The sequence below is a fragment of the Lynx canadensis genome, chromosome A2 (genome assembly GCF_007474595.2).
Source record: "Lynx canadensis isolate LIC74 chromosome A2, mLynCan4.pri.v2, whole genome shotgun sequence".
Taxonomy (NCBI): domain Eukaryota; kingdom Metazoa; phylum Chordata; class Mammalia; order Carnivora; family Felidae; genus Lynx; species Lynx canadensis.
In genome coordinates, this window is record NC_044304.2 from 49,011,985 (window position 1) to 49,038,550 (window position 26,566).

The window sequence follows — 26,566 nt, forward strand, 5'->3', positions numbered from 1 at the left end:
CTAAGAACAAACTGCTCATCTTGACCAACACCTGCCCAGCCTTGAGGAAATCTGAAATAGAGTACTATGCCATGTTGGCCCAAACCGCTTGTCCATCACTGCAGTGACAATAATACTGAGTTGGGCACAGCAGTGGGGAGTACGTGGGTGCACACTGCCTATCATTGATCCAGGTGATTCTTATATCATTAGAAGCATGCCAGTACAGATTGGTGAAAAGTAAATCACACAAAATTTTTCTTTAATAAAACCAGGCAGAACTTTCTTTAAAAACAGAAAACAATTAAAACAGTTAAAAATATCATTACCATCTATTGAGCATTTGTTATGTAAAAGGCATGGTAATAAGCAGTTTATATACTTTATTACATTTGATCCTCACTAACCCTAGGAGAAAGGTGTCACTAGGGACAGTCAGAGACAGAAGCAGAAAGAATAACTTGATAAAGGTCGCACATATAGTAGGTGGTTCTTGGAATTAAAACCCCTTCTTGGGGATTCCAAAGCCAGTTATTAGGCACTATCTAGTTTAGTTAGCTGAGTGACCCTGGGGCAAGGAATTTCAACCTAAGTATACTTTGTGACCTGTAAAATTAAGAAGTTTGGTGTTCTGTGTCCTCCAGCTCTTGATTAGTTTTCTATTGCTACTTTAAAAATTCCATAAATTTAGTGGCTTAAACAACATACATTATGATCTTATTGTTCTGTAATTCGAAGAGTCTGACCCAGGTCTCACTGGGCTTTAGTTAAGGTGAAGGCAGGGCTGGTTCCTTCAGCAGGCTCTGTGGAAGAATCTGTTTCCTTCTTTTTTCTAGCTTGTGAGGGCTGCCTGCTCTCCTGGGATCACAACTCCTTCCTCCTTTCTCATTTGATTCCTGCTCCCTCTTATCTATAGGGATGATTATGATTGCACTGTGCTCACCCAGGTAATCTAAAATAGTCTTCGCCCATCTCATGAGCCCTCATTATTATCTGTAAAAAGTCTTACCATGTATGGTAACATTCACAGTTCTGGGGATAGGACATGGAAATACTTCGGGAGCCATTATAAGCCTATCATAAGCTCCTTTTTTCATTTTTAATAACAAAATGTCATAAAATACTGTGCCCAATGGTTGTAGGATGGTGTGGAGTTCTTTAACTGTTCCTGTGTCCTGCCTATATATTGAACTGCCTCTTTCACTAGAGGTAACTTTCTGCACAGGATTGTAGCTCTCTGTGTTTCTGATGACTTAGTATGTGTCTCTCTTTCTGGACCCATTTTTCTAACTCTGTTCTGTGTTAAGTGATCATTCACTTGTGGTCACCCAGCATCATGCCTGCTTCCTTAAGTATAGGTGCCTTTTTTTTTTCCATCCGTGTTATTAATGCAAATATCATCTTGCCCCAAATTCTGCAGAAGCTAATGACCTTGCTAACCAAATGTAGAGCTTTGCCATCATAGGGTCTTAAATTTATAATGAGAGTTCTCAAAAGGGCTTCATTCTCCTTACCCGAAGTTACCCTACCCTTCCCCATGAAAAATTAGCAAGATGAACTTCTGTTCTTAGTGATTCTGTTGCAGCTTATAAATGATCTTTAACTTCCTTATAAAAGACAGGAAATATACCATTGTTTTCTATGAAAATTATCAATCCAGTATTAACTTACAGAGCAGATACCAATCATATACCCTGAGGCCAGTGGTATTTATCCTATTGCCAAGGGATCGTAAGAGAAAGAGCACTCATTGTGCCAACTTTTGATGAATCCTTTGTAACTGTTGCTAAAAGTAAGCCGAACCCCCATCTTCCTTCTCTATATATGGTTTTTCAGTTGTTCCATGTGGTAATACTAAGGAGCTTTTCATTAATATCTAACTTCCAAAAGATGTACACAAACATACACACACCCAGACACACAATAGATGTATAGTCTTTTTAAATTGACTCAGTGCCTAATTCTGCCAAAATAATGGGTTTCATCCTAAGACCCACATTTTAACAAAGTAAGACCCACATAGGATATTGAGAAAAGAATAATATCTATTAAACATTTCCCAGGTTTATTGCTCAGCATTTTAGACTCATTATCATTTAAATTAGAAATAATCAACAAATATGTTTAAATGCAATTAATATCTAAGTACATATTTAAATAAACTTTTTTCCTTGTGTGCTTGTTATAATTCTCTTAGATTTTCTTTTAAAAATCTATTAATCATTTTTGAAATGGTTCTTTACTAACCGCAGTCAATCATAGGTGGAAACTAAAATAATAATACAAGTTAAGATAGTCCCTAGAAAATACTGCATTTAATTTTCTTCTCAAGGGGACAGATTTGTATAAAATACTAAGAAATACTGAGACATATAACTTTTTCAAAGGGGGTGGCTGGTCACCTTCCACCCTCTGTAACAAGAATCTGCAGACCATAGTGCTGACTTGCCTATTGCCCATTTAGGGGGGTACCATTAAATAATGGGGTTTTCCACCAGTTACCTTGCTCATCAGCTCGTTTCTGGACCATCACCCAAGGCCTAAGAGGTAGAAGGAATCTTGTATGAGATCTGTTATTTTCTTGCCTCCCTCAGGTAGTGCAGGCACCCCAGTAATGTTTAACAAGAATGGGGATGCACCAGGGCGTTATGACATCTTTCAGTACCAGACAACAAACACCACCAACCCTGGTTACCGTCTGATTGGACAGTGGACAGATGAACTTCAGCTCAATTGAGTACTACTTGTTCCTCTTCCTTTGCTTATGTGATGAAAGGGCAGACTTCAAATATGCTAAATTAGGCAAACATTCCTGCTCATATGTTTGCATGCATATACAAGTGAGCATGCATCCTGTTATAATCATCTGTAGCAACTGATAATCCATAGTAATAAGAGAATGATCATGATGAGGATTATGAAGATAAACAATGTGTTTTGAATTTCTGCTGGGCATTATACTCAGGACTTAACGTGAATGATCTCATTAGCCTGAGACTTGGATTGTTTAACCAACAAGTTACCAGCTAATATGTTAAAAGATCCTTCTCTTGGTCAGGTTTTCTTTCTTCTTTCCTTCCTTTCTTCTTCATTTGGTGATGTATGTTTTAAAGCATTTCTGTGAGTCACTTTGGTTTTGTACTGAGATTCTCTGAGTAATTGCATTGTTAGTTTCCATAACCTCTTCCTCTTTATGTCAAACATGACCTTGAGTAAGTAGCTGCTTCCTTGTGCAATGTTATGTCAAAGTTCACCAGCCAGAGCTATCAAGAGCTCGTCTGTAGTCAAACACAGTTAGGTTTATTTAACTTGTTTCATGAAGAGAAGCTCCTGTCAGCAAAACTTCTTAATTATGAAAGAGTTCAGATGTCATTTATTATATGTTTGGGGCTGAGATCGGTGATTTTTAGGAAGTTTAGAGAAACAAAGGCTTTGGCTTTGATCCTCTAAGGAATAGACATAAAGTGATGGTTGTACATCTTGGTAATGTTTGTTCCAAGGATGGGAAGATAAAGGCTGAGCAAGAGTTGTCACTAACAAAGAAGTAGTAGGCACTTTCGAGAGCTGAAAAAGGGAAATGTCATTTTTGTGGTTGCAGAGTATCCTTATTTCTAACTAGTTCCAGACCCAATTGTGGAGTGGCCTTGTTTTTGTCCTGTCCCACCTTAGTTATTGAGTGACTTTGTCTGATTATCATTTATATTCTAGTAAAGTTGTTGATGTTCTGTTTGGAATGTGCCTGCCTCAATATTAGCTAACAGATTTCTGGCCATTTAAAATAATTTTTTAGTTTCTTAATATGTCAGATTAAACATTCAGTGGTGTTCTTCTAATAATATTTCCATGCCCCATTTGAAATTATGTTAATGTAAATAAATATACCAGTCTTCACAGCGGCAAAGAACATGAGCCAGGATACTTCCATCCTGGCTGGGCTACATAGCTGGAACTCAGCATACCACACATCCTCTGCTTTCCCCTCTCTCCCTTAAATAGGCCAGGCCCCAGCTTGGTGCTTGGGATCCTGGAACCTAGGGCAACAGAAGCTGGAGAAGTAAGAGTGTTCTGGGGCCACTGTGCTAAGGTGGGCTGGATAGGGTTACACTTCCGAGGATGCTGTAGCAGGTCCCTTCCTGCAGTGGCCTTGCAGCTGGGTACATTGGGCACGGCTTACAACTTGGGTAGAAACATCCCAGGTTCATAATGCTATATTGTATATGAACACATGATCTCCTTTTGTCCAGAAGGTTCCTGAATTACTCTAGTTGCTTTAGAGAAATGGAACTAATAGGATAGATGATAGATAGATAGACTATAAGGCAATGGTTCCCTCAGCTATGAAGGATAAGAAGTCCCAAATGTATAATCGAGAAGCTGGGAGACCCAGGAAAGCCAGTGGTGTAATTCCAGTCTGAGTGTGATATCAGGGGAAGACTCATGTCCCAAAGGAAAGACCAGGCAGAGAGGATTCTTTCTACTTAGCCTTTATGTTGCATTTCCGCTTTCAAATTTGGTGAGGTATACTCACACTGGAGATAGGCAATCTGTTTTACACATTCTACCATTTTAAATGTTCATCTCATTCAGAAACACCCTCAGATACACACCTAGAATACTGCTTAACCAAATAGTTGGGTACCTCATGCAGATAAAATGAAACTATCACAGGCCCTATCCCAGAAAATTCCTTCTAATGCTTCTTACAAAGCTCAAAATTAAGCTGATACCGTTATCATTCTACACCTTTAGAAGACACTTTGGAAATTCCTGAGAGTAAGGCTTCTTGAGAGTGTAATATAGAATTAATGTTATGGGAGTGGGGAGTTTGGGGCATGGTTTATAAGAAGAGAGGATTATTCATAAGTGGGAGGACTGGAGGCTGATGTGGCCACCACAGATCCGTTACCTCATTTGTACGGTGCCCGGCCTAGCTCTGCTCATCCCTGTCTAGTTCTTCCTCTCCTGAGATCTTCCATCCAAGTGAGCTCACACAATGATTAGTCCAGAAGACTGTGATGGACGCAGACCGCAAGTGTGAGCCATGGCTAAGATGTGTGCTGAGTACCAGAAGCAAAGGAAAAGCTAAAATTGTCCTTAATTTAAAGTGTACTAAATTTTGAGCAAAAATAGAAAATGAAAGCAAAACAACAACACAAACCAAATTCACCAGGTAGACTCAAGGGGTAATAATGAAAAGCAAATCAAAGTAGCATAATCTGGCTGACATACCCAAAGTGTGTTTTGATTGGGTGTTGCCTATGTCATACAAAGATGGATCAGCCAGAACTAAATATAGGGAATCAAGGTCTATGGTACACATGTGAAGTAAGGCTTATTATAAAACCCACAAGATTGTATAGGTACATTAATCTTTGCTAGCATAACCCCCTGCACCAATGTTAAATTCCTGGCATGTATAATTTGTTCATTTTGTCCATGCACACAAGAATCCCAACCATGCTTCACCAACTTCAGATATTACCTGGGAATTCCTTTTTTTTTTTTTTTTGAGAGAGAGAGAGAGAGAGAGCATGAGCAGGGAAGGGGGGCACAGGGAAAGAGAGAGAGACAGAGAGAGAGAGAATCCCAAGCAGGCTTCATGGAGCCTGATGCAGGGCTCAAGCCTATGACCCGGGATCATGACCTGAGCCAAAATCAAGAGTTGCACACTTAACTGACTGAGCCTCCCAGGCTCCCTTACCTGGGAATTGGTAAGCCCACAATTTTTATTTTTTAAATTTTTATTTATTTTTGAGAGGAGAGAACAGATTGAGTGGGGGAGGGGCAGAGAGAGGAGAGGGAGACAGAATCTGAAGCAGGGCTCCACACTGTCAGCACAGAGCCCAAACATGGAGCTTGAACTCATGAATGGCAAGATCATGAACTGAGTCAAAGTCAGACGTTTAATCACCTGAGCCACACAGGCGCCCTTTAAACCCACAATTTTTAAGAACCAACATCATACCAATCTTATTTTTCTTTATTGGTTTGCTATTTATCCTTCATAATACATGAGTGTTTTTGATTAGCCATTTAACAGGTTTTCCTTTTTTGTTTAAAAAAATTTTAATGTTTATTTTTTGGGGGGAGAGAGAGACAGAAACAGAGACAGTGTGAGCAGGGGAGGGGCAGACAGAGAGGGAGGACACAGAATGTGAAACAGGCTCCATGCTCTGAGCTGTCAGCACAGAGCTCAATGCTGGGCTCAAACTCAGGAACTGCGAGGATCATGACCTCAGCCAAAGTTGGACACTTAATCCAACTGAGCCACCAGGCACCCTATTTTTTTAATTTAATGCATTTTTTGTTTGTTTTTAATGCATCTATGACATGGTAAACATTTTCAAGAGGCAGTGGGTGCACGATGGGGAAGAAAGAAACACATGTCGTCCCTGTTCTCACAGAATTGATGATCTGGAATGGTGGTACGTGACACAAAAGGAAACAGAGAAGATCCCAAAGTTGTGAGAAGAGGCATGGAGCAGGGAGAATAATGGAAGTGGAGAAAGACTTCCAGATGAGAAGCTAGCCATGTGAGGGAGTATGAGTGATTCTACCAAGCAGATCAGGAGGCTGACAATTGCAATGGCATGACTAAGGGAGAGGAGGAGGAGTGGTAAGAGAGGTTAGAGCCATTGCTATGACACACAGCATAAAGTCACTTGCAGGCTATGCTAAAACATTTTTTAAATTTTTATTCCAAGTGCATTTAAAGCCATTAAGAAGTATTAAGCAAGGGAATGACTGGATCAAATTTAGGAATAAAAAATTACTTTGTCTGCTAGGAAGGTAATGAATTGGAAGAGGTAAGAGTGGGAGAGGAAGACCACCTGAGAGTTGATTTGAGCTGTCTGGCTAAAAAGGATGGTTAGCGCAGGGCTTCTCAAACTTTAGCATATAGCAAGATCATCTGGAGTATTTGTGAAAACGTACCTTGCTCGTGCCCATGCCCACAGTTTCTGATTCATGTGGTGTCTGTCTTGATTGGGTGGGGACCCCAAAATGTGGAGTTAGGGATCGAGTTGAGGCAGGTGGCATGGATGGTGAAGGATTCACCAAGGCACAACTAAGGAGTTCAATTTATTGGATACACCACCAGGGAGCAGTGGGAGGGAGAGCAAAGGAGAGATTCTCCAAGGAGACAGTTGATGGGGCTGTTTTTAAAGAGAGAAGGTGGGGAGGTATGGAGAAGTATGGAATTTCCTCCTTTGGTAACTGTGCTTGGTTATAAATAGCCCATTGGTCATTTAGGGCCTCTGGATATTTTGCGGTAGGTGCCTCATGGTCCTGTCTGTATTCAGCCAGGAGGTCTCTGTGGACCCTTTTACCTTGATCAAGTTTCCATTGTTCAAACCTGTTGTCCAAAAGTAGCCTCTAAATTCAGAAGGTCTCAGAGTGGGAGGAGGTCTGAAGCATTTGCCTAAGAGTCTCTGTGTAATGCTGGTGGCACTTTGAGATCCACTGGCTTAGAGACTGTAGTGATGTGGAGGTATAATGAAGTGAGTAGAACAATAAGTGTCTAATGCATATAATACACACGTGTATTATATATTACATACACTATCTTAGAGGTAGAAAAGCATAATGTAGTGATGGCTTCACTTCTGGTACTGGAATAAAAATAAGAATCAGAGTGAACCCCACATTCATGGCCTGAGTGGCTGTGTTGGATGATAGCCACATAACATGTGGAAGGCTGCTCAGTGTAGCAGGGGTCAGGGGAAAGTAAAGTGAGAATCCTAAGCTAGTGTTCTTAAATGTATAAGAGCCAAGATGAACTGGATTTAAGTCTGAAAGCTCAGAAAAGAGTTTTGGCTACAGTTATTTAACAAAAACACAGTTGTCAACCTATAAATGACATTTAAATCCATGAAAAGAAAAAGAGAATAGCTTAGAACCCAAGGCCTCAAAAACCTCACAGGAAATGGTACAGCTCGGATTCCAACTTTTCAACATAGCACCCAGCTTCAAATACTCGATTTCATGAGCCTGGAAAGTTTTGGGGTAAAACATACACTTGGCTTTTGTGTTTGTTAATGGAAGCTAAATCAGGGAGATACAGCCTTAGATGGGAATACTTCTTACTCTATTTTGTCATGCTGAACGTGTTGTGTCATGAAGAGCATACAGGACACCTGAGTTCACAGGTTGGATCCAGTAGTGTCTGCTTGGTCCTGCATGCCACCTGAGGTATGAATGCGCCAGGCCAGGGCCATTTTCAGGAATGGTGAGAGGCTGGATTAATGCAATTCAGGAGAGCTGCAAGGATAACTAGCCTTGATAGGCGATTACCCTGTTGACATCTTTTTTTTTTTTTATGGGATCCTTAGGAGATAATGAAGTTGAATGTAAATCCCAAAGGAAAGACAAAAGAGGAGATAGAGAACCCAGAGGCCACTCCTGTACCCTGCCCTGGACAGCCAGGCCATGCCCAGGCAGCCAATCCAATGGTTGGTATCTTACCCAACATCACCCTACACATAATGTTCCTTTTGCTATAATTATCTGATTCAGTTAAAAATTTTATAAGAGTGTAATTGGGCAAACTTAGTTTTGTATGTTTGCTTTCTTTTCTTCTAGTCAAAAGAACAAAACAAAGCATTTCAAAATGGCAAGTGTACTTCTCATTTACAAAGGATCAGGAATATGCTTCATCCCCAGTTAGATCATCTCTAGCAATGAAATTTTCACGAGCACTTTCTCTGTGGTCAGTAATTGCAAATGAGTTTCTGAGCCAAGAAATGAGAGTTTTAAGAATCCCAGCCTATTGAGCAGACTGCTCTGCTCTTCGGTATCCAATCCTCTGGAAGTTAGGTCCTAAGAGCGTGCTGTCTGCTAGGGACCGTGGTCATGCTCCCTTATTGCTGGAGGGGTAGCCCTGGACACTATCTCCTCTCTGGACTAAGAGGGACCCATGGTTTGCTACTAGGATATATCTGCACTAACAAGATTCATCACAAGGAAATCATAAAGAGTAAAGCCATTTACTCTCTCAATTGCAACCTCTACAGAAATAATCCTGACTTGCTGTCTCAGGTTTGTATTTTGCTACACAGAGATTCCATAAAACATGATGCCTGGTGGAAGGGCAGGAAAAGCGGGGTAATGAAACAAAATAGACATTGCTTATCTGCAGTGTGTCAGGATGGATGATAGCTAGTGGAGCTGCCAGGATATAGAGGACAGGCAGGCCCTGCACTTGAGCTCATGGACTGGGATAAAGGGTCTGTAATGAATACACCGCATATAACGGGCTTAAAACATTATATAATCTAATGTGTATTTTTTTTTAACATTTATTCATTTTTTGAGAGACAGAGACGAGCATGAGTGGGGGGAGGGGCAGAGGGATGGAAACATAGAATCTGAAGCAGGCTCCAGGCTCTGAGGTGTCATGTCAGCACAAGCCCGATGCCGGGCTCGAACCTATGAACTGTGAGATCATGACCTGAGCTGAAGTCGGATGCTCAAACCGCCTGAGCCACCCAGGCAACCCCCAATCTATTTGTATATTTACATTTGAACAGCATTTTGAAGCATAAGGTGGTAGTTCCCAGATAGGAAAGAAGAAAAAAAATGTTTTACAATGCATAATGTAGTACCATTTAAAATTGAGATATGGGAATATGTCAGAAAAAAAAGACAAGAATGAAATGGAGATGCTTTTCAAAATTCTAAATGTATGATATGAAGTAAACTCTACATTTGTGATGTGTATTAGAAATAAAGATGATTTTTGTCATCTTTCATTTATTTACAATTAGTAGGAAATTAGTTGTGCCCATAATGTTAAATTTTCAAATAACTGAAATTATTGAAAATACCAAAATGTTAATTAGAGTTTAAGAATAATGAGTACTCTTAGTAGGCACCTTCCTGCGGTGAATTGCACTGTATTACATAAAAGGCTCTGAATGAATATTACTTAACCTTTCCTGGAACCTCAATCATCTGCCATTCTGTAAAATAGTCTGGCTTAGTGATCTTGTGAGGTAAGTGAGGCTTGTTATCTTTTTAAGTGATTTGTTCCCCCATTGAACTTACTTTCCACTTATAGACTGAAAGCTCCTTGAAAGTAAAACCCAAATTTTAGTCATTGTTTTACATACACACTAGCAAAGTACCTGGCGCCCGGTAGGCATCTGGTTTTTTTGCTAACACATAAAACCATGTAAAATGAATATGATCTCTTTTTGATGACGGACAGTACCTACAGCAAGCAGCCTCTGCTTCCTCCCTATGGGAAGAGTACCCAAGTGTCCTTTGAGCCATATGGTTTGTGCTAGATAATTCCCAAGACCAGGGGTGGGATCTGATTGAGCTTAAGCTGGTTGCCAGGACCATTGTAATGGGATTGGTGCCAAACTAAGCTTGCCCAATCAGGATAAAGCACTAGATGTCTGGTGACTAATCTGGGATACCAAGAAGCTCTTGTCCAAAGTGGATGTGACCCTCTGGATCCACAAGGAGCCATTTGGAGGCCACAATGCAGGAGCGCCAGGGAAGAGGAGTCAAACTTGGAGAGAGAAACAGGTCTAGCTTACAGTCTTTAAGCCCTAGGAAAAGCTTGTTGGAAGCCATGCCTTCTGGACGGCTCTGTTATCAATAAATCAAGGGCATTTGAGTATTTTTAAAAATATTCCCAGATCAGAAATGAAAAAGAATCCACCTACCCTCAATAAGCAGAATTTATCACATTTCATTAAATTGAAGTAATCAAAATGTAATTTTAAATGTTGAGATTTTGTTATATATTGAATCTTCCTCAGTGCTTAGAATTTTGGCTCTCACAGGCATCTGAAGATATAAAAAGTACAGTTATTTGCAGAAATCATTGTTTAATCAAACTACATATGCCAAAATCAATACTTACTTATACCTGCATATAAAACTAATCACTCTATTATTTCATAATTGCAATAGTAAAAATGTTTTTTAAAAATGTAATCACACTGATAATTTACTGTATTGCATGAACTATAAGATAATAGATAGCCATAATCAAAGCAGTGTTGACAGGGAGGAAAATGTGTGTAAGTTGTCAAAACCTAGAACTTCTTTAGGTTCAGTTTGCAGTCTTAAAGAATCACTTGATTGTGCATCCTAATAAATAATAATGAATAACCCTTATCTTACAATTTATAGTTTTCATGTTTTGACTACAAGTCATGAAGCTGACCTGATTAAATGGACCTGAGTCTCAGCTCTACTACTTACTAGCTGTGAAGTGGTGTTACAATAGCATGAATTCCATAAGGTTATTGTTAGAATTAAATGTAGTGATATATGTAATATACTTAAAACAGTGCCTAGCACATAGTAAATATTCAATAAATGTTAGCCACAGGAGCAACAATAATTTAATATCCCTAGTTGCTAACATTATCTGTAACTGCTCAAAATGTCAGTTTCTAGTATTTAGCCTCATTATTTTTTTATACCCCTGCACCCATTATAATGCTTAGTATATAAAAATGGCTTGTTCTATATTAACTAAATGAGGAGATAAACAGACAAACCATTGAATTACACCATAAATGACCTAGGGGTGATGAATGCCAGTTTCGATGTAGAATTTCCAGTGTCTGTTGGATGAATGGACGAGAAGATTTGTCCAAAGTTCTACCCCAATCGGCAATTTCATATGATTTAGGGATTCATCCGAGAACTTGGTTTACCAGACAGGTTCCCAGTTCCATTTTGTACATGGTATGTAGGTAGGCTGGTTCAAACTGCAAAGATAAGGGGCGCCTGGGTGGCGCAGTCGGTTAAGCGTCCGACTTCAGCCAGGTCACGATCTCGCGGTCCGTGAGTTCGAGCCCCGCGTCGGGCTCTGGGCTGATGGCTCAGAGCCTGGAGCCTGTTTCCGATTCTATGTCTCCCTCTCTCTCTGCCCCTCGCCCGTTCATGCTCTGTCTCTCTCTGTCCCAAAAATAAATAAACGTTGAAAAAAAAAATAAAAAAAAAAAAAACTGCAAAGATAGACTGCTTTGGTCTCAGAATGATAAGGCAAGTCAGGAAAAAAGGAGAAAGAAGGATAAAAGATGGCTTTAGTTTTGTTTCAGTTGATCCTTAGTTTTAGAAACCTACCAGTGGCTCTTGAGAACATGGGGTGGGACTACTGTCCTGAGGGATCAAGTGGGAGAGTCATTGGCTATGTTGGTATTGGTGAAAGTAACTTAAAACTTAAGCCATTGAAGCTGGTTCCATCTGCCACCTGCTTCTCTACCCTTTAATGCTACCTTAGTGAAGAAGTCAAAACAGCAAAAGATTTAGGATCACAGCATCTGGTGTATAATCATTCTCCTTGCAGTTATTAGATCTGTGAACCAGGACAAGGAAGGTTTCTTTGAAAAGATGACATTTATCCTGAGACCAGAGTCACAACAGTTCTTTGCATTTGTCAGTAAATTCTAATTTATTGTCTGAATCTAACATTAAGTACTGTTTTCCAATTGTCAGGCAGCTTGAGACCACAAATCCCAAAAAGAATACAGTCAGCAGGTATGTTTAAAAAGTTAATGACTTTGGGGCACCTGGGTGGCTCAGTCGGTTAAGCATCCGACTTCCACTCAGGTCATGATCTCACAATTTGTGAGTTTGAGCCCCACATCAGCCTCTGACAGCTCAGAGCATGGGGCCTGCTTTGGTTTCTGTGTCTCCCTCTCTCTCTACCCCTCCCTTGCTCACTCGCTCTCACTCTCTTTCTCTCTTTCAAAAATGAGTAAACATTGAAATGAAATAAAATAAAAAGTTAATGACTTGACAGTATTTTAAAAATCAATGAATTCCATAAGAATAAGTATATTTTGGGCTGGTCTTTTAAAAATCAGAAAATCTGGCGATAACATGCCATTATCCCATGCTGTAACAGCTGGCTGGAACTAAGTGGCAACTTCCCACTTCAGACAAAGTATGTGTTCTCCCAAGTTCCCAAGCCCACCACTACCTTACTCCTGTCGTTGTGTTTCATTCTCCTAATCTAGATTTAGACTAGATTCTAACTTATTTCCACTTATTTGGTTTGAGCATATGCTTGACTTTTTTCTCTGGAAATTTGTTTTTAAAAAGCAACAATAACATACCAATTTTGTTAATGACCCCAAATACCCATAAGCATAAAAAAACATTTTATTTAAAAGCATCAAGTAAAGCACTTAGTAAAGATAGTGCTTTTGTTTGGAAATACGTATTTGTACATATTCTGAAACATATTGAAAATAAAAGAAGCACATCACCCTTGCATTTGTCAGCATTTTTTTCTAGTAGTCAGTGGTGTATAACTGTGTTCAGTCTATGAACGTCTGGAAGATGAATGGTATTTATAATTACCAATATGGCTCCACAAACACGTAAACAAAGAACTCTAAACCCCGACTTTTGTTTTGGCATGGTAGGTATTCACACAAGTCACTTCAAGTTTATGAATATACAACCATGTTATATAGGGAAATTGTTGGATTTTATTACTGTGTGCATTTTGAACTCAGGCATAATACACCGGCAAAGAGAAATAATCAGGAGGACAAGTGGAAAGAGTTCAACTGTTAGAACAGGGGCTTTCAGCAGATGCTGACAATCCAAAATTATAGTAAGGAAAGAGATGAGTTTATGGACCCTCTGCCTGACTTTTTGCCCTGTGAAAAAAACTGCTAGAATGATCCAATCATGTTAAAATTAAAATATAGGAATTTGATTTGACATGTTTTCAAACGCATGGAAGTTAGTCTTAACAAGTGAGACCATGTCAGAAGGCCGAGCTAGAATCTGCCTTTGCCACTTAGTGCTTTAGCAGATCTTCTAACATCCCTGAATCCCAGTTCCCTATGAATTTAAAATAAAGTGAAGTCAAGCAAAACAGCTACTTCACAAGAACACTTGGAGAATAAATTGCAATAATTTCCCTGATGTAAGAAAGCCTATGGCATTTGTGGTTGTGTTTCTTGTATGCGTTTTTTATGGGTGCCATAAATAATACCTAGAAATTAAGTGACTGAGAAAAGCACAAATGAATCCTCTTAGAGGTCAGAAGTCAACATGGGTCTCACTGGGCTTCAATCAAGGTGTCACCAGGGTCGTGTTTCTTTCTGGAGGCTCCAGGCAATCGTGTGTTTGCTGCTCATTCAGGTTGCTGGTAGCATTTGGTTCTTTGTCATATGGCACTGAGGCTTTCTCTTGGCTGTCAGCCGTGAGTTGATCCCGGCTTCTAGGGACTGCCTTCATGCATTGGTTTGCACCCCCTTCTTCCTCAAAGCCGGCAATGACATGTTGAGCTTCCCTCATGGTTCCCATCTGCACTGCCTTCTCTTTCTCTCTCTCACTGGTCCTTGCACCTTCCTCTTCCACTTTGGAGGGCCACTGTGATACACTGGGCCCAGCCACATAATCCAGATAATCTATTTTTAAGGTCTGTAACCTTATTCCATCTACAGAGTCCTTTTTGCCATATAGGGTAACATATAGACAGGTTCAAGAAATTAGAATGTGGACGTTTCTATTTGGAGTGGGTGCAGATTATTTTGCCTAACCACAGTTCTTTACTGCATAACTCTTTACCTGAAGTCTATAACATCCATATCATATTCTGATTATTCATAAATAAGGAGTTAATATAGTTGTGTACACAGATAGGAGGTTTATGCAGTTCTCTAAACTTAAGCACTTTTGGTGTCTAAATGAGCTAATGTGTTTGATTAATGTTCTAATCCTATTTCTAGAAAAGTCTAGGGAAAAATCCTGAATTAAGAACCTTGAATTAATGAGAATTAAACAGAATCCCCCCCAAGTGAGGAGGCAGCACTGAAGACTATCAGGAAGAGTAAGTGATGCCAGCACAACAGGAGACTTAGCTGAGCTCCAAGAGGGAGTTCTGTGACCTCCAACTTTTTATCAGTCAGATAATATGGCCCAACCTGCTTATTAAATGAAACTCCCAAAAGGATAGTGAGGGACAAGGCTTCATCTTGCATTAACTCATTTTCTTTTTTCATTTGTCGGGAGATAGTAATTTGATGATACTGACGTTTCCCAATCATCCTATCCCCAATTAATTAATCTTTTAATTCACACTCTTAATCTAGAAGATTAATTCTTTTAACCTTTTGTTCCCAATATAGCCCCCAAGTTCCTAAGCATTCATTTTGATTGCATTAGTTCTCTTTAAGTGGCAAAGCAGAAATGCAGAGAGAGAGAATATATTGGCAGTTCTTTTTTTTTTAATTTTTTTTTAACGTCTATTTATTTTTGAGACAGAGACAGAGCATGAACGGGGGAGGGGCAGAGAGAGAGGGAGACACAGAATCGGAAACAGGCTTCAGGCTCTGAGCTGTCAGCACAGAGCCGATGCAGGGCTCGAACTCACGGACCGCGAGATCATGACCTGAGCTGAAGTCGGTCGCTTAACCGACTGAGCCACCCAGGCGCCCCTAAAAAGCTAAAAACATAGAGTTGCCATAAGAACTACCAATTCCACTCCTAGGTATATACTTAACTCAGATGTTCTCTGATCCCTGAAATGCCACAAGGAGTAGAATATAGTAGTAACTTGGAATATGGGGTGTTTATTGCCAGCTCCCTGACACAGCTACCAACATGCCCTGTTGATAAAGCAAAATCATATTTACCACACAATAAGGGAGATCACCACCTTTACAGAATCTTAGTAGCCTCTCAAAGGAGGAAGGGCATGTGTGGATTGAAGCACTTCTTTTCATGAGGGAGGCTTGATCAGAATTGAGCAAAGTGTGTGTTATTAGAGTTTCATGTTGGTGAACACAGCAAGGAGGGCTGGGGAGTAAGTATTTTTGAGCAAATAGTCATTTTATTGGAGGGCTTGGGTCAGTAGAGTGATAAGTGATCTGGAAAATGACTTCCCCTATGGCAATTTATTTTCCTGGGAATAGGATGATCTAGTATTCAAATAGACACATTTTTAGGAAGTTCCTCATATATATTACAAAAATATTTGTAACTTCATCTTCCTGGTCCTGAATTTCTAGCATTATGGAACCATCATTAGTGTAGACAGAGTGTCTTTGATCCTTGCATGCAACTTGTTCTGAGGTGGACCGTTAGAATGCTTTTGTCTGGGATAAGCTAACTGTGTGCAAAGTCATCCTCAGTGGAGTTCTGTAACACCTAGCAAGAGGCTATTTTGTGGTATCATTGCTACCCACATGTAAGGATAATTCTTCCTCAAATGTGAAAAGTCACCCCTGTCTTCTTTTTCCATTCTCTCCCAACCTTCAGAACCAAAATAGCACAGACACCAAGGTATATATCATCTCAGCCTACCCCACTTGCTTCAGGAAGCCATCTCCATAACTGATGCTATTAAAGTCCATCCTCTGTTTAAATTAGTGTCTGTGTCCTAATCTAAGTAGTGTCCCTCGTCTGAAAGAGTTTCACTTTCTGGTTACCGCCCTGGAAGGCCCCACTCTTATTTTCTCAGGTAATGCACTGCCCTTCCTAAGGATGCTTTGTGCAAGCCATCTTTCTTTCTTTCTAGCACTTATGTGGCATGATGTCTACAAATAGCTTCTCCACATGATCTACATTTGAGAGTAGCAAACCCTCCCGCATAAAAAATCTGAATGGCAGACCTTCCAACCCCTTAATTATGTTGTGCATGTTCACATATGTGTTTCCCATGCCTGGGAACAGGGTTCCAGCTGTCTTTCCATGGCTGCACAGATTATTTCTCATCGTTAAGAATAAAAGTGGCTTCAGTGGGTTTTTACCCCCGACCCCTTAGGCTCTCTCATTGATGGATTGTGTAGCCCATGAGAAATCTCTGTCCTACTTGGAAAATGAGGTGTGAAGAGATCCTGGGAGTGGTGGTCTTCCAGCTATACCCTTTGTCCCAAGCTACACCTCAATCCCAAAAACTGTCTTGCCTGACACTCCACACACAGCTCTCTGGCCAATAGGTGTTCATTCTTACAATTTCTTCAACAACACTCAAGTATTCAGATGTAGGTGGTGTTCAATTGCCCTGCTTAATAATCCTCCCCAATATACAATGAGAAAGGAGTAGTAAGCTCAGAACAAGGAAGACAGAAAAGATGCGGTAGGAAAATAAAAGAACTGTAAATTTCTCATAAATAACAATGCGTTCTTGATTTATTGCGTGGTGATACTGTAACACAGCCTCCAATGACTGAATAGGACATAAGGGCCTTTATCTTAGCAGGGAACATGATGTCTGCCATTTGAAATCACAATCTGAAAGCCGGCTTTAACACAGTGATGGATTGCGTTGGAAGGGAGTGGCTCTTTGAAATTGCTCTGAAATCATTTATGCTTCAGTAAGAAGCTAGCAGCAAAGTTGGTAAATAGTCAGTTACAGATTTGTGCGCATATTTCCCAATAGTTAATTTTTTTCCCATTAAAGGTATAGATCACCTGGCTATAAATGCCAGTTTACAGAATTCAATCAGAGTGGCCAGATTAGACTGTCAGGAGTCTGGCTAGAAGGGGTGGAAACCAATAGTGATTCTCTCTCATCCCTGCTATTGTTATACAAATGAGTACCTTTGCAACTTGAGGTGACTGCCTTAAAGAAAGGAGGCTTGAGCAGAAGACCAACTGATTTGCCTTGTAGTCATTAACTTGCAGCATTGTTGGAAAACTATTGAAGATGTCCTAGCTGTCTTGCAAATGTCACTGTCAGCATCTTATTAGGCATATCCATTATTGTAAGTGTGTTTATAAAAATGAATTTGGGGGCACCTGGGCGGCTCAGTCAGCTAAGCCTCTGACTTGGGTTCAGATCATGATCTCACATCACAGTTCATGAGTTTGAGCCCCACGAGGGGCTCTCTGCTGTCAGCGCAGAGCCTCCTTCAGATCCTCTGTCCCCGCATCTCTCTCTGCCCCTTCCGCATTTGTGTACTCTTTCTGTCTCAAATAAATAAATAAATAAATAAACAGACATTTATTTACTTTTTTACAATGAAATTTTATTTTATTATTTTTTAATATATGAAATTTATTGTCAAATTGTTTCCATACAACACCCATTGCTTATCCCAAAAGATGTCCTCTTCAATACCCATCACCTACCCTACCCTCCCTCCCACCTCCCATCAACCCTCAGTTTGTTCTCAGTTTTAAGAGTCTCCTATGCTTTGCCTCTCTCCCACTCTAACCTCTTGTTTTTTTCTTCCCCTCCCCCATGGGTCTCTGTTAAGTTTCTCAGGATTCACATAAGAGTGAAAACATATGGTATCTGTCTTTCTCTGTATGGCTTATTTCACTCAGCATCACACTCTCCAGTTCCATCCACGTTGCTACAAAGGGCCATATTTCATTCTTTCTCATTGCCACGTAGTACTCCATTGTGTATATAAACCACAATTTCTTTATCCATTCATCAGTTGATGGACATTTAGGCTCTTTCCATAATTTGGCTATTGTTGAGAGTGCTGCTATAAACATTGGGGTACAAGTGCCCCTATGCATCAGTACTCCTGTATCCCTTGGGTCAATTCCTAGCAGTGCTACTGCTGGGTCATAGGGTAGGTCTATTTTCAATTTTTTGAGGAACCTCCACACTGTTTTCCAGAGTGGCTGCACCAATTTGCATTCCCACCAACAGTGCAAGAGGGTTCCCGTGTCTCCACATCCTCTCCAGGATCTATAGTCTCCTGATTTGTTCATTTTGGCCACTCTGACTGGCGTGAGGTGATATCTGAGTGTGGTTTTGATTTGTATTTCCCTGATGAGGAGTGATGTTGAGCATCTTTTCATGTGCCTGTTGGCCATCTGGATGTCTTCTTTAGAGAAGTGTCTATTCATGTTTTCTGCCCATTTCTTCACTGGATTATTTGTTTTTTCGGGTGTGGAGTTTGGTGAGCTCTTTATAGATTTTGGATACTAGCCCTTCAGACAGACATTTAAAAAAAGAAGTATTCAAAACTTAGGGACTCCTGCTGAAATCACCCTACTCTTACTGGTATCAGCTCCATGTTTAAATTTATTAGTATTTTTTTTAACCTATAGCTAAAATTACTGATGGATTATTTTTAAATAGAATATGCTGCTGATTCCTTCAGTGACCTTTCCTGAAACAGATTTGTGTTATCTGCCTTAATTTTCCTTGCTGAAAAATGGAGAGGAATTAATAGGTCACCATGAACAGGTATCCTGGCATAGGTCATTTCTGAGAGGCATATGGCATAGCGTTAACAAGCATGGGCCATGGAGTCAGGCTGCAGGTTTAAAATCCTGAGCTTCACTACTTACTAGCCCTACTTCACCTCACTTAACTTGCCCTCACTCACCCTCTCTGTAAAGAGGGACTAATAAGGATAGCTACTTATTAGTAGGATTTTCGTGAGGATCCCCTACATGAAAAGTGCCTATGATCGTGGTTGGTATATTCAGTATTTACTAGGACTACCATTATTGTCAGTGCATCTTTTCTTAAAACCTGACTAACCTGGGGCACCTGGGTGGCTCAGTTGGTTGAGCACTGAACTCTTGATTTCAGCTCAGTTCATGATCCCAGGGGTCCTGGGATGAAGCCCCACATTGGGCTCTGTGCTTAGCATGGAGCCTGGTTAAGATTCTCTCCTCTCTCTTTCTCTTTCTCACTCGTTTCCCCACTCGTTGCCCCTTCCTGCTTCATGTGTTCTCTCTCTAAAATAAATAAATTAATTAAATAATTAAAAAAAACCAATTTGAGGGACACCTGAGTGGCTCAGTTGGTTAGCAGTCAACTCTTGGTTTCAGCTCAGGTCATGATCTCACGGTTCATGAATTATCAAGTCCCACTCAGGCTCCATGCTGACAGCACAGAGCCTGCTTGGAATTCTCTTCTCCTTCTCTCTCTGTACCATCCCCCGCCCCCCATCAAATAAATAAACTTAAACTGAAAAAGAAAAAAAAAAAGATTTGATCTTGTCATTCTTCTGTGCCAAGACCTTCACGCTGTCCTGTCCTTCCTCCAGGATCAGGGTGGGCACTCCTTTTCAGCTTCTGCTCTCTCCCCAGGTAAACCTGGGTTCCTCTCCACATGCTTATATTCTGGTAACAGACCTCCCTAAATTGTCATGGGATCTGTCACATTCTCTCTGACATTTCTGTCTTACCGTCCACTTGGAATGCCATAGTCTTCCAAGAACTTAAACACTGGTCCCTGAAAGTACTCTAACTAGTCTGGAAAGACCCTACATCAAGCATTTCCTCCCCTGTGCCCCACAAGTGGGACTATTCCTCTCCCCCTGGCAAATTCTCCTCTCTAACCACATCCATGAAGTCCTCAATGGCACTGGACCTCCTGGGGCCCAGCACAGTGTTAGGCACCAAAGACCTACTTAAAAATGAAATTATTGGCAGGAAAATATTGAAAACCTGGATATCTTCTCTGGCACCAACTTCCTTTTTGTTGGGGAGCTCTGAAATTGCGGTGTATGGAGAAAGATCATTATTGAAGCTGGCAGAAGCACCTCTAGCTTAAGTTCATAAAATGCACTCAACAGAGCAAGATGCCCAGTAGTCCAGAGCCATGCATTGCTCAGACCCTCCGGGTTCAACCTCACCCCGAAAGAGGACTAAGAGGGCACAGGAAGTCTTCCGTAGACAGAGACTAAGGAAGCATTAACTACTGCTCTCAGACCTTCCTGATTCCAATATATACTTCTGCAATGTTACCTTTTTAACTTCCTAATGCCAGCTGGCTTTCAGAATGAATAGACTGAGATCAATTAATATCCAGGACGGCTATTTTCAGAAAGCTATCCATGGGTATGTGGTCGGAGTTAACAGGTTTACCTGTGTTAGGTAACTTCTTTAAGAAGGAACCCTCCACCAAGGACATGGTTTTGGGGCTATTTTTAGCCTGCTTCTCATTTTGCTTGTTGCACTTTGAGATGCGGATCTTTATTATTTTGTTTTCTTCTTCTTCACTGTGATCACAACAAAGAAAAAGCATCATATGTTCCTTTTAAAAATAAGCATTTTGAAATCTAATTTGAATGTTTTTGAATCCCTTCTTCCAGCCATTTCTCATGGGATTGCTAATTTTCCTCTCCCTCCTGCAAACTCTGTATCCTCCAATTAAAAAGTAAAATCACATACAAATACATTCAGTAAACTTGGTACATATCAATTTCTAATCTAGAGCATGGTACAAAAGGGCATCTAATGGCCATTTGTTAAGGTGCAAAGTCTTTGTATTTAACCATGACCCCTTGTCCTTTCCCCTTGGAAGATCAAGTTCAGAGTGTCAAACAGATGACTTCATTAAAGCTGAAAAATACAGCTTTCCAACTTGCAACGTGAACTTGGCAGTCCTTCTTGGTCTGTTGTGCTTGTTCTTGCCTTGCAGTCACTTCCTTTCCTCAGCCCACCGAAACTCGCACTGACAGCATTGTTCAGTAACCATGAATTTGCAGGCGTGGTCTCTCCCAAGCCAACTGGAGGGAAATCTGGGGGAATTACTGGTCTGTTGAAAGACATATGTTTCTGCCATCCTAGGTGGAAGTCTTCACAGTTAAGCACTGGGCTCTGTTTCAATCAGCTTTGTGTTTTGGGGAAGGTACCGACTGGGTAATTGCTCATGACATTAAAAATTTATGTTGCTCAATGTATCAAGTAGACATTTATTTTTAAGCTGTGAGATGAAGGGGTCACTTGAAAAGGGAGAGGGGAGAAAGAACATTGGATTTGAAAAGTAAATATCCTTGCTAATGCTCTTCATTCTGCCAGGGGGGGTTTATACAAATATTTAATAACCAATAAGATTTGGGACCAACTAGTCTGTTCAGTCACCAGCCCTTGTTAGACTAGAGTCCTGGAAGGCCCCTGCTGCACTAATCCATGAGTTTCTGAGTCATGGATGGATGCAGGGTCGCTCATGGCAAGGCTAGGGATGCAGAGCAGTAGTGAATCCTGGAGGGAGGAGGCAGTTCTCCCATCCAAGTACTAACCAGGCCCGACCCTGTGGGCAGTTCTATTCATCAAGTGGTATGAAGGCATTTTAGTATTTTAGCAACTCACAAAGTTATTCTTGTGTATGTGACTCTTATAGTCCATCTCTGCCCACCTCCCCCAGGCATGCAATTGCCTGCTCATCTTTGCAGGTAGTTCAATATCACTATCTCTGCAGAACCTTCCCTAATTCCAACTGATTCCTACTCAGTGTCCCCAGAAACGCTAACCATGACTTTGATACTTAAAATCATATGCTAAGGACCAGAAGACAGTTACATCATGGAAGAGAAAAGAGTATGGTCTCTGGGGTGCAGTGAACTTCTCTGGCCTCAGTGTACCCATGTATAAAGTGGGGACATTTGTATTGTCCTAGTCTACTACATTCTTCAAAAGGCCAATTGTGAGACAAGGATTTGGATGCAGACATTCGGGAGATGATCCCAGCAAACATGTGAGAGGGTAGGGAGTGAAGCAAGAAGGGATCAGTGCAGAGTGTGGCCAGGCAGGCTTTCTTTGAGGGCATCTGAGCATAGTCCCACTGGAGATTCCGAGAGAGTATCCAGAAGAGCCTCAGAATCATGGCAAGGAAGCTGGGGGATTATCTACAACTGCATACCTCACAGGTTGAGGACTATTCCTTGGGCATTATCTCCCCAGCAGTTCCACCTAAAAATGGCCAGAAGATATCCTCAGACATGGCAACCTAGAATGACATGTCAGTATGTTGGAAGTAATTGGCATGTACTGAAACTATCCACAGACTAGCCTCTGAAGTGGGACAAGTTGGTATGAGTAGAGCATGGACAACACCTGCTACAAATCCCCCCTTCACAGAGTGTTTGTGATACTGTATGCAGAGGATCTAGCTGTGTGTCTACTCCATAGAGCCTTCTCAATAGTCATTTGATTAATAATAATATTAGGTGACCTTTTTGATCACCTATAGTGACTATATGCCAGTCACTATTTGCATGCCAACTTATTTAAACCCTCATAGTTAACTAACAAGGGTACTTTATCCCCACTTTATAGGTTAGGAAACCAAGGTCCCCAACAATGGTGGTGAAGGTTAAATAGATACTAAGTGGGAGTTTATAAATCCAGGCAATCTGGCCTCACAGTCCCCACTCATAGCCACTATGTATTATTTCTTCTGAGTATAAGGGAAAAATGGCCGAAAATATCTCTAGATTTACATAAATGTTAACTACTCTAACCCTTATTTTAGTTTGTCACTCAGGCCCATTTATATGACCCCAGAAACAGACCTTTGGAATAAAAGACTTGACACTTTGCTTAATTTAGACCAGGCCCATTCATTTGCAGTACACAGTGGATACTGTGCTTGTCAGACACAGATGCCATCATTAGTCAAGAGCATTTACTTGATGGTTTCTCATGTGGAGAGCTTGTTCCAGGAGCTGTTGGGAGTTTAGAGAGAAGTGGGGGAAGACAGTCTCATCCATCACTGAGTCTAACCAGGTAGTACAGATGCCATAATTTCCTACCTAAGTGGCAGAAATGAAAAACTAAGCATGCAAAACTCAGCCAGGCCCCTTAAGGTAACACAGACAGGTTCTTCTTCTTCCCCTGCAATGTGTTTTCCAGGTTCCAGCTGGTGAAAATGCAGATTTAGAGCAAAATAAGAAAAGTCACAAGGGGGAGGGACCATCCTCTTCACTAATGTCAGGGAAGATGGGTTATATATAAACATACCTCAAAGCAATTAGAATCAAATCATACTTGGGTTTGGAGCTGTGTTAACAATGACTTGGAGACTGAACTTCAAAGTATGAAATAGGCCCCATAATATCCACTTCTCCAGTGAGCTGCAAGGTTACTAAAAAGCAAACTAGCAAAATGATGGTCCATAAATGTTATTTTTTTCTTTCTCTGCTTACACTTAGGGGGCAGTAATTCATTGTGAGTATTGCAGACTTACGGCTAGTGGGGGATAGGGGATGTTAAATGTACAGTTTAGAGCTGTGAGTTTCAAACTTTGCCATACATTCCTATTGGCATGAATGTTGAAATGGAGATTACCATAGGCAGCCACCACTCTGAAATTCTGATTCAGCTAAAAACACTGTTCGGTGTTGAGGAAATTCTACTGTAGTTGGGTCTGGAACACATTTGGAAAGGCTGGCCCTTTATCCATATTTACCAAGGAATCCAAGAATGAGCTGCATAAAAATTAATAAAGTGATCAATGAAGAGCCTACCCACACAGTTACAAAGTGCATTAAAAAGGAGACACTTAAGCATGGGATTGTGTTACACTCTGAATAGTTACCTAGATGCTAGTAGTGCCAAGTGTGTGAATGGGTGGGCATGAGTGAAGGCATGAGGGTACAGGGTGCATTAGTCTTCATACTTTTCTTTTTCTTTTCAATATATGAAATTTATTGTCAAATTGGTTTCCATACAACACCTAGTTCTCATCCCAAAAGGTGTCCTCCTCAGTACCCATCACCCACCCTCCCCCCCCCCCCCCCCCCCCCTCAACCCCCAGTTTGTTCTGTTTTTTTTTTTTTAATTTTTTTTAACGTTTATTTATTTTTGGGACAGAGAGAGACAGAGCATGAACAGGGGAGGGGCAGAGAGAGAGGCAGACACAGAATCGGAAACAGGCTCCAGGCTCTGAGCCATCAGCCCAGAGCCTGACGCGGGGCTCAAACTCACGGACCGCGAGATCGTGACCTGAGCTGAAGTTGGACACTTAACCGACTGCGCAACCCAGGCGCCCCTGTTCTCAGTTTTTAAAAGTCTCTTCTGTTTTGGCTCTCTCCCACTCTAACCTCTTTTTTTTTTTTCCTTCCCTCCCCCCCCGCCATGGGTTTCTGTTAAGTTTCTCAGGATCCACATAAGAGTGAAAACATATGGTATCTGTCTTTCTCTGTATGGCTTATTTCACTTAGCATCACGCTCTCCAGATCCATCCACGTTGCTACAAAGGGCCATATTCATTCTTTCTCATTGCCACGTAGTACTCCATTGTGTATATAAACCACAATTTCTTTATCCATTCATCAGTTGATGGACATTTAGGCTCTTTCCATAATTTGGCTATTGTTGAGAGTGCTGCTATGAACATTGGGGTACAAGTGCCCCTATGCATCAGTACTTCTGTATCCCTTGGGTCAATTCCTAGCAATGATGCTGCTGGGTCATAGGGTAGGTCTATTTTCAATTTTTTGAGGAACCTCCACACTGTTTTCCAGAGTGGCTGCACCAATTTGCATTCCCACCAACATTGCAAGAGGGTTCCCGTGTCTCCACATCCTCTCCAGGATCTATAGTCTCCTGATTTGTTCATTTTGGCCACTCTGACTGGCGTGAGGTGATATCTGAGTGTGGTTTTGATTTGTATTTCCCTGATGAGGAGTGATGTTGAGCATCTTTCATGTGCCTGTTGGCCATCTGGATGTCTTCTTTAGAGAAGTGTCTATTCATGTCTTCTGCCCATTTCTTCACTGGGTTATTTGTTTTTCGGGTGTGGAGTTTGGTGAGCTCTTTATAGATTTGGATACTAGCCCTTTGTCCGATATGTCATTTGCAAATATCTTTTTCCATTCCGTTGGTTGCCTTTTAGTTTTGTTGGTTGTTTCCTTTGCAGTGCAGAGCTTTTTATCTTCATGAGGTCGCAATAGTTCATTTTTGCTTTTAACTCCCTTGCCTTTGAAATGTATCAAGTAAGAAATTGCTGTGGCTGAGGTCAGAGAGGTCTTTTCCTGCTTTCTCTTCTAGGGTTTTGATGGTTTCCTGTCTTACATTCAGGTCCTTTATCCATTTTGAGTTTATTTTTGTGAATGGTGTGAGAAAGTGGTTTAATTTCAATCTTGTGCATGTTGCTGTCCCGTTCTCCCAGCACCATTTGTTAAAGAGACTGTCTTTTTTCCATTGGATGTTCTTTCCTGCTTTGTCAGAGATTAGTTGGCCATACGTTTGTGGGTCTAGTTCTGGGGTTTCTATTTAATTCCATTGGTCTATGTGTCCTGTTTTTGTGCCAATACCATGCTGTCTTGATGATGACAGCATTGTAGTAGAGGCTAAAGTCTGGGATTGTGATGCCTCCTGCTTTGGTCTTCTTCTTCAAAATTACTTTGGCTATTTGGGTCCTTTTGTGGTTCCATATGAATTTTAGGATTGCTCGTTCTAGTTTTGAGAAGAATGCTGGTGCAATTTTGATTGGGATTTCATTGAATGTGTGGATAGCTTTGGGTAGTATTGACATTTTGACAATATTTATTCTTCCAATCCATGAGCATGGAATGTTTTTCCATTTCTTTATATCTTCTTCAATTTCCTTTATAAGCTTTCTATAGTTCAGCATACAGATCTTGTACATCTTTGGTTAGATTTATTCCTAGGTATTTTATGCTTCTTGGTGCAATGTGAATGGGATCATTTTCTTTATTTGTCTTTCTGTTGCTTCATTGTTAGTGTATAAGAATGCAACTGATTTCTGGACATTGATTTTGTATCCTGCACTTTGCTGAATTCATGTATCAGTTCTAGCAGACTTTGGGTGGAGTCTATCCGATTTTCCATGTAATAGTATCATGTCATCTGCAAAAGTGAAAGCTTAACCTCATCGTTGCCATTTTGAAGCTTTTGAGTTCCTTTTGTTGTCTGATTGCGGATGCGTAGA

At 40.8% G+C, this 26,566-nt stretch overlaps 1 protein-coding gene across 1 annotated transcript in view; it reads left to right on the forward strand.

The window, feature by feature from the left end:
• GRM7 (glutamate metabotropic receptor 7) overlaps positions 1-26,566 on the forward strand; it is an 822,804-nt gene that overhangs the window by 595,089 nt on the left and 201,149 nt on the right. Inside the window, 1 exon segment of the mRNA XM_030307293.1 lies at positions 2,574-2,716. Coding sequence (XP_030163153.1) covers positions 2,574-2,716 — 143 coding nt within the window.